Source organism: Corapipo altera, unplaced genomic scaffold (assembly GCF_003945725.1).
Source record: "Corapipo altera isolate COAL_440 unplaced genomic scaffold, ASM394572v1 112, whole genome shotgun sequence".
Taxonomy (NCBI): Eukaryota; Metazoa; Chordata; class Aves; order Passeriformes; family Pipridae; genus Corapipo; species Corapipo altera.
The window spans coordinates 1,987,786-2,001,453 of record NW_020884899.1 but is presented as its reverse complement, the minus strand read 5'-3'; the positions used below and the strand labels follow the sequence as shown (position 1 = coordinate 2,001,453).

Here is a 13,668-nt window from a genome sequence, read left to right as displayed (position 1 = left end):
ATGTGTTATTGGATTGCATAATTACTGTGAATTTGAAGTATATATCATTGTGCAAAATATTTCAAGAAAAATGCTATTAGTATAACACGTTTGTTTAAACGTCTGTGTTTTTTTATTTTCATGCATACATTTTGCTCTCATACTTTTTACTCTTTCCATGAAAAATATGGTCTCTTATTTACCTTGCCTTAAATTAGGTACTGGAAAAAAACAATGTAGGTTACTTTGGGAAGAGCTATTGCTTTATTAAAAATGCATTTCTGAAAGCAGCCACAAATCACAATTATAAAAAGCAAAACATAAAATTCTCCACTGAATACTAACATTTGATAAAAGCCAATTTTTGAAGAGTATATATTTTATAGTTATCTATCCACGCTACCAAATGCACATTGCACCATGAACTAATGATGTGTCTCGTCAGAAAGCAAACAAACAAGTATCACCCCTCAGGACAAAAACTACATTAGAGGCCATTGAGCTCTTTACTTGCTTCATTACAGTGCTGAGTTTCAATCACCCGGGATGGGAACAGAAAAAAAAAAGTCAATCAGGCCTTTTCCTTTTTTAAAACAAAACAAAAAAAACAACAGCAAACAAATCCAAAACTTGACTGATGGAGGAATATCACTAAGCTAGACCATCTGCATTGCTTATAGCACAGCACACAAAAATAATATGAGCTATTCAATAGACCAGCTGTCAGAAAATGTTTGTCAGGGCATAAGAAATAGTTTTATTTGGCTGGAGTTTTGAAAAGCTCATAGTTCAAGGGCTTGCACCATAAAAAGCAGTGGAGAGAGAGAGATAGACGTAATGTTGTAGGTCTTGTCCCAGAATAGTTATGTGTGGCACATGAGACCTGTGGAAAATTTATTCATACTGAAAGACAATAACAAAACAATTGGGTCCAATTTGGAAATGAGCTCACACACAGTTTACCATTTTAGAACAAAAATAAGCCAAAAAAATCATTAACCTTTCAATATGGAAATTCCTCCCTGTTCTCTTTTTCAGCTCTTTCTATCACCTTGGTGACTGATACCCACAGTGCCACCAGAACCTGCACCTGAATCCTCTCCTCCTGACCTTCCCAGCCTCAGCTTCCAAGCAAGGGAGGTGGGGAAGGTGGGGTGAGGGGGGTAAGGAGCAGGGGGCCTTCACAGGCAGCACCTGGCACAGAATCAGACTTAAGTCTTATTCTACAGAGCCTATGCCACACAAAAATTCCACCTCCCCCCTCTTATTTTTCCATCACTTTGTGTAATTTATTTTCAGAGAGGTGAGGGAAGAACAGGTGGTTTGACCTGTCTGGGGATCATGGGAGGAATCATTCTTATGAACTCATTTTATAAAACAGCAAGCCAGTAAGAGGCACTGAGGGACTGTGCTAAATCTGAAGTAAGAAATCAGATCACATGCAGTTTGGGGACATTCAGAAAAATAAAGATGAAAGAGTGGCCATTGACAAAGGAATCAGCAATGCTTTATTAGGATTTTCAGCAGTGGCTGGTGTTAGCCTTACTCTGCTCCCAGTGAAGGAATGGTAAAACCATTATTGCCACAGAAAAGCCAGCAGGTATTGGTAGAAAGACACCAGCTCACAGGTAGAAGGTAGGAGAGCAAAATGGTGCAGTTGAGACCAAGCAGTTCTCCTTCTGTGGAATTCCTCTTAAAATGAGAAATTTCTGTTGACAGAAAGCCACTCAAGGTTAAACTCACTAGGTAAAATCCTTATTCAAAGTTCACTTATAATACCTTCACCGAACTAAAATGAGTAAAAAAATATGTCTAGAACAAGTCCAATTTTCATTCCACTGGTGCTTTTTATGCATAAAAGATGCATAGGTTAGTTCTGTACTTAGAAAAAGGATCCAGATTCACTGTGAGTGTGGCCATAATGAGAGATTGAAAGAGAATCTGAAAACAACTTCCCACAGATTCCCATTTTTTTTCTGAGCTCTGGACTCAAATGTTCAGCCTTTGAAAATTATGATACCTACACTGACAGTCAGGTGTTAGTTACAAAAATCATACAAATTAACGCCTGTGTCTGTCACACGACACCATCTCTAATCTTCATAATTGTGCTGAAAAACTCCTCGGTGTAACCCACATCTAAAGTATACCTCGGATTAATTTTCTTTGTCTTACCTATGTCACTTGCATTAGCATCTAGCTGTGTTGTCTTTTTGAAGCTCTGTGACACGAGGAGTGTTGCTTGCTCTGCAGTGTGCAGCAGCTTAGTCAGGCTCCTCCTTTGGTTGTCCGCAGGAAGGGCTTCCCACACTGTAAGCTTGTCCTTTTGTAAAAAATTATTCACAGTGTTGACCAAAACCTGTAAATAAAAGCGTGTGTTTGAGAAGAGAGCCAGGCACTACCTGTGGAATCAGGACAAAGCCCCCAGAGCCAAGGCTCGACCCGCTCACGTTGATGGTGGCGTTAGGAAGAGCTTCGCTGCCGGAGTCACGCGTGGTGTCCCACGGGGGGTACGACAGTGCTTCCACGTAGGAAACCACATCCACGGGTGAAAGCGGGCCCAAAGTGCTTTTATTAATTTCCTGCAGCATCTCCAGAGGCGTTTTTAAGTGACTGATCTGAAAAATGCCACAACTCACATATTAATGAAGCAAGTAAAGTCGTATTTCTGCAGTTGAAAATAGACCCGGTGCAAACGACTGATTTCTGTGAATTATCACGGTGGTTTTTAAGGCACTTGTGCATAAAAACCCCCACTACTTGAATCAGCAGTTTGACCTATAAAGTACTGGTGTTACACATGTCTAATATAACCCTAACAAGTCATGTGCTATCATTACACTTTTTTTTCCTACTGCAGCTCAGTTTTATTTATCCTGATGTCCCAAAGTGAATTAGTAAATGTTCTGCAAAAATTATTAAATATCAGCGATATGATCATTCTGTTGACTTTTTTATTAAATTTTAACTGAAGAGGTGGGAGAAGATGTGCAGTATTTGTATATTTTTTAGTGTTTTGTTTTTTTTTTTCAAGTGCAAATTATAAAGAGGTAGTTGAGTGGACTGTACTGCCTATTTCACCTTCACTGCTTCAGTTTATGAAATGCTAAATGCACTTACGTCAAACAACTAGTTTAAAAGTATAGGCAAGAGAGGGTGAGATGAAGATTAAGCTTGAAGGTTTCAGTCTCATGGCTGAATAAGAAAATTCTTACTTCAGAATACTGAAATCTAATGAAAAAAACCCCCAACATCTGATTTTGTATGATCCATAATCTCTGAGCAGCTTTTACAGGCCTTGCTTTGTCTTTAACTGCAACTGAATAGAACTAGAGCACAGGTTAAAAAACAGGCTAAAAATCTGACAGTTATTTACGTGAAATTAAAGTGTTTTGGCTTATTTAGTTTAGTGATACACTTAAAGAAAAAATCTCACTCTAAGATCCTCTTGTGGCATTTGCCATGCCTTTGCACCTAAGTGTGATAAGCATATATTATATTTGATATAAGTACTACATTGCAGGCAAACATAGAAAACATGTTAACACAATATATATATAACACTAGGTTAATAACAGTCTTTAAATTAATATCTTTCTGAACCCAGTAACTTCAGCAAGCTGCTTAATATCAAATTCAAACATACACAATTGGTTTTAAATTATTTATGCTTATGCTTCATTTATCCTTTAAAAATAGACACTAATGTAGCTGTAGACTAATGAGTAGTGCATGAATTAATATATTTTTTAATTTGCTTCAGGAACCTCTGTTTCTGTGAAAAAAAAATGAGCCTGGAGTCTTTATTTTTACAAGTTCTCTCTCACTTTACAGAGTATGCTTTGAGGAGTAAATAAACCAGCACACCAAGATGTTATGGCTCCCTTTTCTATTTAGTCACTTGTTGACATTACTTTTGCAAGCTATCTTGCTGCCTTTCCTTCTGAACAAGCAAATAATTGCACATCAGTAAATGCAGCAGTGTGTAACTTCAGAAATTACAGAAACAGCTGAGTGATTACCACACTTCTGAATTTTTCATGCATCATGATTCACTTTGCTGGAAACAGAACATGCAGATTCCCAGCAAGTTATTATCATGATTTGAACATACAACCCAGTTCAAATAATTTGAAATTATTAAAAAGACTTCTGTAAACATGCTTAAGTTCAATTGTGAACTCCAAGTCCTTGTTAAAAGCTGTTTAAGAACAATTATAATTGAAATAGCAGTTTCAAACAGAAACAATAAAAAGATTTAGAAATTAATCTATAAACCAATGCTACTTACTCTGGCTAAAGTTCTATTAATATGTTCAGTTACACAGTCTTTGAATAACTCACACTTGGCCTTTGGATTTTCTGTGGAAATAAAAGGAAACTAATTATACATCGCAGTCCATGCAATATTCAATATAATCTAATTGTAAAAGCTCTTGTTTAGGTCATTCCCCAAACCACCAGCATTCTGAATTTATGCACATAAGACACAGCACCCCATTCTCAAACTTCATTTACAAGGACTTTGTATTGGCCAAAGTTACAGCACTGTATTGGACTGTCCCCTTCCAGGGGACTTGGACAGATGAGAGACAGCTCAAATTTACAGAAAGGGACACAGATCTGACAACTGTGAGGAGGTAACTGTTATTTCAAATGGGTTTCATTACACTGTTTAGCAAAAATACATTTACAAAATTATTCTATTCTCAGGAATTGTAGATGCAAAAAAAAGATGCCTTGCCTCTTTTTCATGTCTTGCTGATTAATCTAACTGAAGATAAATAGGCACTGGTGGGTTTCCCAGAAGATGTATCTCTATAATAACACATAAACCTTTATAATATCATGTACCTTGGCAGGAAGTGCCATCATTTGGCTTAAACTGCAATTTTCCCGTGGATGGTTGATAACCTTCCTTGCAGGAGCAGATAAACCCTCCATCCACGTTTTCACATTTTGCATGATCTCCACAGGCAACAGTTCCTCCGTTGCTGCACTCATCTACATCTGCAAATATCGTGAGAAATGGAATTTTTTATTAAGCATTTACAGACTAACACCTTGCTGCTTTGTTGATAATAGCACCACACACTACAAGCAGTTTCATAATAAAATTTCATGTAATAAAAAAAGCAAAAAATAAAAACGTGCTAAGAATGGCAACCCCTCCTGCCAATTATAATACTTACAGATTAGAAGGATAAATCATAATTGATCATATTTTTATACCGCCACTTTTATTACTATATAATACTACATTGCTCATGTTTTAAAACCATATTAATTCTATCATAAAAAAATAGTTGGCATGATGCAAATCATCTGAAACCCATTTTTCAGAGATTAGATTAAATAGATTTTCTCAGCTTTCTCAGTTAGGAAAAGAAAAAAAACTAAACCTGCAGACTTTTCTTTTAAGTTGCAGCTTTGAAAAGATGCTGCAAAAGATCACTCTATCTCGTTAATCTAAGAATTAAACTATGTGCCCTTTAAAGTGCTTGGCATGTCTTTTCTTTTTTTTTTTTCTTTTTTATAAATCCATGTTTAAATTACATTTGCCTAAACTGTATTTTGTGCTTCTAAATAGTTCGCTATTAGGCAGACAGGTTCATTAACTGGGTGGGGCACAGTCCAAGAGTAAAACCAATGAATTCCAGTAAGGGAATCCGTGAATTGATCAGTTTAAGGAAGCTAGGCACTAACTCCCTGGCCAGAATACAGATTATTTTGCATTATTTGGTTGGCTGAGGATAAAGATCAAATAACTCAATGGAGAAAGTAAACTGGGAACAACACCAAATAATTCTGAAGAATGAAGTAATGGACTGTGAAGTGCTGTGCTGGAAAGGAGAAAAAAGTGAACAGCTCTGGGAAACATATATCTGATGAAAAGAGCTGAAAAATGAAGAAGTGATACATGAGCAGGTTTAAAGTTACAACCTGAGAACTGAACTGAAGGAAAGTAAAGGTAGTGTGGGGAATGGATTAACCAGAGAGGATGCCAACCCAAGTTAAGAACTGGTATGACTCTTAATTTGGGGAAGAAATTGGTGAAAAAAGCAGAAGTGATTAATGGATCAGTGGAGGAGAAGAGCTGCCTGAATTGATGGGAAGCCTCTGCCCTGCCAGATGGGTGTCAGGAACAGACAGAAAGCAGATCTGGGCTGGCTGGGAATGCACCATTAGGGTGTAGGAATTAGTTTCACACTCTGCTTTTGGTACAAGAATCTTGGTGGTTTTCAAAAAGGAGGAGAACAAAAAGGAGCAATAATGCTTGTGAAATAAAGGTATTACTGAAAAATGGGAAAATGAACTGTATGTCTATGGGTATATCTAGGGAATGCAAAAAAATACCTGAAGGATATGTGGGGGCCACCTGCCTGTTTGGACAGCATTGTTTGTAACTTTGGAGAACATTCTTTACTAATGGTTGTGTGGTTTGATGCTTGGTTTTTTGGTTTGTTTCTGTTTTAGGGTTTTGCTTGTTTGATTGATAGAGGGTAACAGTTAAATGCGTATTAATAGAGTATCCCAACATTTCTTCTGCTCATAATCCTAGGGCTCTTCCTGGGATTCAAGGTGATGGTTGAGGTCCCACCTCACTTTCATATATCTGCATTTCCCAACGAGCTGTGGGCTCTGACTTGCACCTCATATGCTGTGTTTTAAGCCTGAGCTCCAGAAGCTGCCATAGAGAAGCAATTCAAACACCTGCAGGACCAGGAAGGATTTGTGGGGCTGGAGGTGCCTTTGCCCTCCCCAGCACAACCACCACTGCTCTGCAGGGACAGCCAGCAAGGAAGCTGTGTGTTGGAATAGTTTGGTGCCAGCGTGGAATTTTAAAGTATGAGGTTAAATTACGATTATTTGCAACAGGGCAATAATTTGTTTCCATTTTTAATGCCCCAAACTGCAAATGTTTCTCTTTAAACCACTGAGTTTTGCATTATCCATATTGGTGTGGTTTTTGTGGCCTCAATACTCACAATCATGGAATTAACCACATTAGACATGAGCCACTCTGGCAAAAGGGAAGGAAAAAAGCATGATACAGTGCTACACACAGGATATCTCATAATTAAATGCTGTCATTTAAGGCCATAAGGCTGAAGTTCTTACTCTTGGCATTTAAATAACCTCTCACATCAGTACATTATAAAGCTTTGTTTGAAACAAGTGGGTGCCTATCCATTCTTCGTTGTGTGACTCTGTGCAAGACAGAGAAACTTTGAATGAATTGAAGTGGCAAAGGTGACAATCACAACAATGCCAGTTTGTATAAGGAGGACACACATCAGCCTCATACCAAAAGTTTCTCTGACCTTGTCAGCTCCATGGAGGACACATACATGTTAACAACACATTCAGCATGCAATGCAGTGCAAAAACACTAGCAATTCATAATAATCCTTGCTAAAACTTACAATAACTTAAAAATAAATGAATAACTATTTGAATGCTTTTCAGAACACCGTTGCTAAACATCAGGTTTCTATGGGATTTTACTGATGTAAATGTTTCAAAGTTATGACAATATTTTTTGCTTTTCATAAATCTTTAGTTCAGTAAAAAACTTATTTGTCAGTATTGGGCAGTCACACAAATTAGTTTTTTTTGTAATTATGTCAGATGTTAAGCGTAATGGAGATTTTAGAGAGAAGTCAAGATTATCCAAAACAACAGCAGGAACTCAAGCACCATGGCACATCTCTGGCAGTGGGACAGCTACTTAAAGTCTGATAGAGACACTCTGTTGAATATATGCAAATAGACTTTCTGCAGTTGAGCTGCCCATATGGAACGAGTCCATATCACGCCTATCTAATTTACTGTTTCCAGAAGAAAAAAAACCAACTCCTGGATGACAAAATTAAAAGGCAATATGCCTGATCTTGCAAGGTACTAATCAGCTTCGTGTCCCTTTTAAATCAATGAGATTGTCAGGGGCAGCCAACAATTCGTGACAGTTACAAGAATGCAGCTTTTAAGATCCTGCTTTGCAATGCTGTGTGCAGTAGCTGTAAGGCTTTTGTTTCTTTGCATTTTGTAGTTATGCCTTTTTAACCAAACAGGTAATTGGACCACACGCAGACAAACAGCTTGTCAGTGCTTTCAGCAACCCAATTTTAGGGGGGCTTTGGGGAGAGGATCTCAAACAGTCCTCCTTGATCTGCTGTGGGAGCAGGAGTGGGGCTGCCAAGGCTTGCAGGAGCAGTCTTCACAAGCAGCGTTGCTGAGAAAAGGTTGAGGACCAGCAGCTTTTTAAACAGAGGAGCATTTGCCACAGGGCTGTAAAAAAAGCCCTGGCCTTTCAGTAAATATTCAAAACAAATCCTGGAGCTGAACTTTGAAGCTTTTATAACAGCTCCAGTCAGAAAAATATTATCACCAGCACCACTTAGGCTAGTGTGAAAATAGATTTATAACCTTTTATTTTATTTCTGTGCTTTGTCACTCCTCATTTACTGCAGCAGGCAAGGAAATTCCAATTAAATTAAAAGTACTGAGAACAGTTATTATGTTCAGTCTTGCCAATTACAGGATTGTACCTACATGGCTTTGATTCTTCACCAGTCAGTCAAGACAGCTTGATGTCTGCATTATACCTTCTGCTTATTAGTAGCTTGCAAGTGATTGAAAAGTCCAGTTGCAAAGGACTGGATGTTCCCTCCCTGCGTCTCCACACTGTGGAAGGCAGAGGCACACACAAAGTAGGAATGAAAAAGGCTGTGAATGGCACAGCTAAAAAGAAAAGGCAGCAGTGTGGCACAATGCCAGATCCCATCCACTGCACGGCTCCCTCGTCACAGCAGAGGATGGGATGGAGAATGGGTGCCTTCCCAGTGCTCCCAGAAATATCTGAAGGAAACTAATAGCACGTTCCCAGAACAGGCAGAGTGGCGTGGATGGCACTTTCATTTCACAGAGGGCCATTTTCATGTTTTTAGTCTGCTGGTTGGGGTGAAAAAAGCAGGTTTGTATTTCGCTTTTTTATCTGCAGCCGAACATTCCATAAAATGTGAAGTCTAAGGGAAAGCATGGCTTTTACACAAATCAAAAAATGGATTTTAATAGCTCGCTTTTGTGACATCAGAAAAATATCATCTTCAGAAATACCACATCTCTGCATTCTTATTTTTTCCTTCTCCATTTCCTTTCTTCTATTTTCCTCCCTTTCCCCTCCTACCCTCCAGTTCCTCCTCTAGCTGCATGTTTCCTTGTCATCTCTTCACCAATTCTACCTGATAACATGGATGAAAAACTGTTGACCCTCAACTCCAAACTCAGCATTCTGGTTGGATTAAGGGTGAAGTGACACTTCTCAAAGTAGTTGTCCCAAGCTTTCTTTTGATCTACTGCTTTGAGAGGGATAATCACTTTGTACTTAGAAGCTCATTGTAGTTTCCAGAGAGGGAGAGGAACACACGTGTGTTCAGATGGGCTTTGAAATGGGCTTTGCACAGACACAGTGATGTACCAGACTTGCACTGCTGGGAAGTCCAGACAGCTTTGATGGCATAAACAAACAGGCTCTATAATGGCATACTCTCCAAAATTCAACCACTGTATTTTTAAAGTTACTACCAGGTAGATATATATATATATATATATATATACTCACACATACATTTAAAACAAGATTTAATACTTTGAAGAATATGGAAATATATTGGGGTCCTATAAACTTGAGTCGGATGCATACCTGGGAGCTCTGTGCTGTGATTTGTGTTGGATTCCAAATTTTGGATATGAGAAAAAGCAAAATTTTAGGTTTAAACAAAAGCCTTGGGCTGACAGAGACTGGCAAAAAACCTCCATCCACAGTCCAGGCAAAGATCCATTGATGTCATGGGTTTGGAATGTCCTGCCCAAACCTGGAGAAACCATGCCCTGATCTCAAACCTGTGCAGAAAACCTTTTGTGTTTTCTCTCTCCCTTTGTGTTACCTGTAATCCCCCTGTAAAGTCCCCTAAGATAAGATGGGTTTTTTCCCCATGAAGTAATTGTTAAGACCCCAAAAATTTGTTAATCTGGGTTTTTCCCTTATGTTATCCTTGTGAACCCCCCCAATTTTAATAGAATGAATATGCAAACCCCCTGTTGAATATGTAGACCCTAAACCCTTTAAATATGAATTTGTAAGTCCAATAAAGCTTTCCAGCTTCTTGCCTCCCTGGGATGTCTTAGCTTTATTGACCTCTGCAATTTGTACTGGATAGCTTGCACTGTATTTACAGTGACAACTTTGGTGTTTGCTCCAGCTGTGTGTAGTACACCCTGATTACACAACTCTCAGCACTTTGTGGGCAAGGCATATCTACTACCTGTAGCTGGTCCATTGGGTACAAAATATCCTATTATTGTTTCCATGATAAAGGATAAAGGAGGAAATTAATTGTGGATCACAAGGTTGTCTTTAGGACTCACATCTTGGTAAAGTAATTGGTACACTTGTTTAATCAGAAAAGGTACCCACAGGTAATTTCTTTTATTTCAGTGTGAGTTTGGAAGCTCTTGGTTCCTCCTATGGATTTTCAAAAGGAAGAACAAAAGTGCTAAACTAAATCCCAGCAAAGGATAAAAAAAGATCAATGTAAAGAAAAGAGGGAGGGAAAAAAAGAAGTTATCACACTAATGGTAAAAAGTTAAAGTGAGACAAAAACAGTCAGAGAAATAACTTGGAGGACAAACTACTGAAGCTGAGGAAAGGTTGTAATGCAAAAATCAAAACCTGGACCAGAAATGGTGAGAATATTTACAGCTCAGTGTGCTAACAGTCTCCATCCAGGCTAATTTAAGAAGGATTCATAGCAGCTGGATAAAGCAGAGCACTTTTAGGTGGATGTGAGCAATGGGCAAGAAAGGTCGATTAGATCACTTTCTGGCTTAATATGCAACCATTCTGCTGATATTAAGAGTAGTAAGAAGAGAGGTTGTCAGCACTCACAAGCTCACAGGAGACATACCCAGAAGGAGACACAGTCAGCATAAAGGTGTAAAGGGCAATAGATTTATTTCTCATTCTCTCATTCCCTGAGGACTCTTGCAACATACAGAGAAAATTACCAGGAGTTTGAAAAAAGAGAAATAGTTACAGTTCTTCCACTCAAAGGAAATCCTAAAGGATTGCATAGTTGTTCAGAAATAACATTTTTCCAGAGAACTTTTCCTCCTCTTTAGTCTTGAACATGTTCCATCCAATGCTACAGAGAGAGAAGCAAGCGAGGTAACTATTGATCTCACTCATTGCTTTTGATCAGACTTGAAAAATTACCAAAAATATCCCAATCAAAGTTTCCAAACAAAAGACATTTGAAGTATAGTAGGTCAAATGTATAGAGAACTTTGCTAGTCCAGAGTGACCTGAGTGTAGAATATTTTATTACTTTGCTTTGTTTTAAGAATGTGATCAGGTAGCTCACAGATCACTGAAACAGTGGTATAAATGGGTGAATTGAGGATATTTGTATTGCCTTAAGTCTACATTCATTGTCTAAAACTGTGACATGTGGATTTAAATATATTGCAAGCAGAGTCAAGATGGAAGTGTTACTGAAAACAGCTGCTGTGTTGTCAGTGAGAAGTGTGGGCCTGAACTGGAATATTAAGTCTCTACCAGTGCAAATTACAGGAATTTTATACCCAGACTCCAAACTTCCCAAACATGAAAGCATTTTGATAGATTTCTATAATTAACAGAAGCAATAAGAGAAGAGTGACAACGTAAAGGGAGCTGGCAGACAGTAACAACTTACCCACGCAGGAGGTTCCATCATTAGGTACAAAAGTTTCTTGACCATTGCTGGATTGGAAACCAGGCATGCACATGCAGAAATAACTTCCCACCGTGTTTGTGCAGTTGGCATGCTCTCCACAAGGCTGAGTAGCATTTTCACACTCATTATCATCTGTCAAGACATAAATTACAGAGAAATATATTTGCATTTGACGATTGAAGAGAGCGGTGCAGTATAAGCTTAATTTGGCTCTGGTCTTTTATTTGTGTTAAGTTTTGAATGCTGAGCTGGCACTCTTGGTGTTTGTCTATATAGTTTTCCCATTGCCAAGGATGTAATCAGGTGTTCAGCAGCATTCTTACTGCGTGAATCAACAAATGAGGAAATCAGTGGGATACTGAAGCGAATGGTTTAATTGGATATATGCTTGGAATAGAGGACTGAGACAAGAACATGTTCTGCCATGGTTGCACTTGATAACATTTTTTCCTATCCAAAAATCTAGAGGTAGAGAGTCACTCTGAGGATGCACCTGGGAATTTAGAATCATAGAAAGCAGAGTTCAGAAGGATATAAAGAAGCCCCCCCTTCATTCACTAATGCCAAAGCAGAATCAATATATCTAAATACACACTTTTATGGCTGGTTTTTAAAGACCTTCTGTGGTATTTCTCAGCAGTACCAGACAACAAACTTACAAATTCATCCTACTGACTGACCTGAGTCCTCAAGAATATCGTTTTTTCTTAGTTATCACAAAGACCTTAACAAAGAGACAAGGAAGATTCAGGGCTTGATCCTTCCCTCTTAGCAGTTGCTGTGCAAGTAATCATTTTTGTACCTGCAAACTTACAGCATCTATTTTACGTGGCTAATCCTATACTCCCAGTGGTACACCACAAAGGAACAATAGGCACAAGTTTGAAGACTATGTCATCTCTGCAGAGCCTCAGCACGTGCTGTCACTGTGAGCACAGGACCCAGAGAGCTTGATCAAAGGTCAAACAAAATCACAAACTCCTGCTCTGAACCACAGAGTTGATCTTCTGCAATGACTCAATAAAACCACTTCCTCTCCAGAAATCTTCCAAGGTCCCTGTTGTCTATTAAATAGTTTTCAGACCAAATTCAAGAAAAGTTTCAAAAGCTTTCCTATCCAGGCACGCTATATATCAAACTGAAACACTCACAGCACTGATAATTCCATCTTTCCAATAGCCCATTTCTTTTAAGACACCCCAAAACTTTGAAACAAACAAATCAATGAATCTCTCCCAAAGAAGCACTCTGGGTGGAATTCTCTATTTTCTACATCGTGAGAAAGGAAAAGAGTTAAAGGCTTCCTGAAATCTGCTGGGATTTTTTTTTCTGTTCTCAAGAAAAAGGTACTCATAACATGATGAATGACAGGAAAGAATTCTAACAGGGAGAGAAATAACGATTTATTGCAGAAGAGAAATGATTAAGGAGCATGACAGGGAGAAGAAATATGATTTCAGAAAAGGCACCCGAGGATGAGTTTTAGAAAGGTGCTCCTGCTTCCTGATGGTCAGTGTTCTCACAAGATCTTTACAGAGATAGTGTGCAGATAAGCAAAATGTCACATAAGCCAGGGCAGTGACAAGATTAAAGTACAGCAAGAGGCACAAAGCGTTGCAGGAATACATTTCTGGAACATAACTTAGTCACAATCCCCAGCATAATTCTGGAACAGGACTTTTTTTTGAGATTTGAAGTCTGACATGATTTTGAATGTGACTCAGTTGACTCAGACATGCAAATATCAATTCAGAACTGCAGTTTTCCTCGAGGGAATTCGGGTCAACAGTATCAAATGGATTATGCTCATTAAAACTAAAATTGAATGTAATTTAATGAGGAATCCAAGTATAAAAGCGCTTTGCCAACACACGTCAACAATATTTATTCTACAGCTTTGGTATTCATG

General features: G+C 38.4%; 1 protein-coding gene across 1 annotated transcript in view; it reads right to left on the bottom strand.

Moving 5' to 3' along the window:
• Positions 1-13,668, bottom strand: part of ADGRL4 (adhesion G protein-coupled receptor L4) — a 76,522-nt gene that overhangs the window by 25,283 nt on the left and 37,571 nt on the right. The window contains exons 3-7 of the mRNA XM_027649200.1: positions 11,739-11,891; positions 4,834-4,989; positions 4,271-4,341; positions 2,430-2,597; positions 2,155-2,338 (exon numbers count right to left, since the gene is read on the bottom strand). Coding sequence (XP_027505001.1) covers positions 2,155-2,338; positions 2,430-2,597; positions 4,271-4,341; positions 4,834-4,989; positions 11,739-11,891 — 732 coding nt within the window. The remainder of the gene's footprint in view (positions 1-2,154; positions 2,339-2,429; positions 2,598-4,270; positions 4,342-4,833; positions 4,990-11,738; positions 11,892-13,668) is intronic.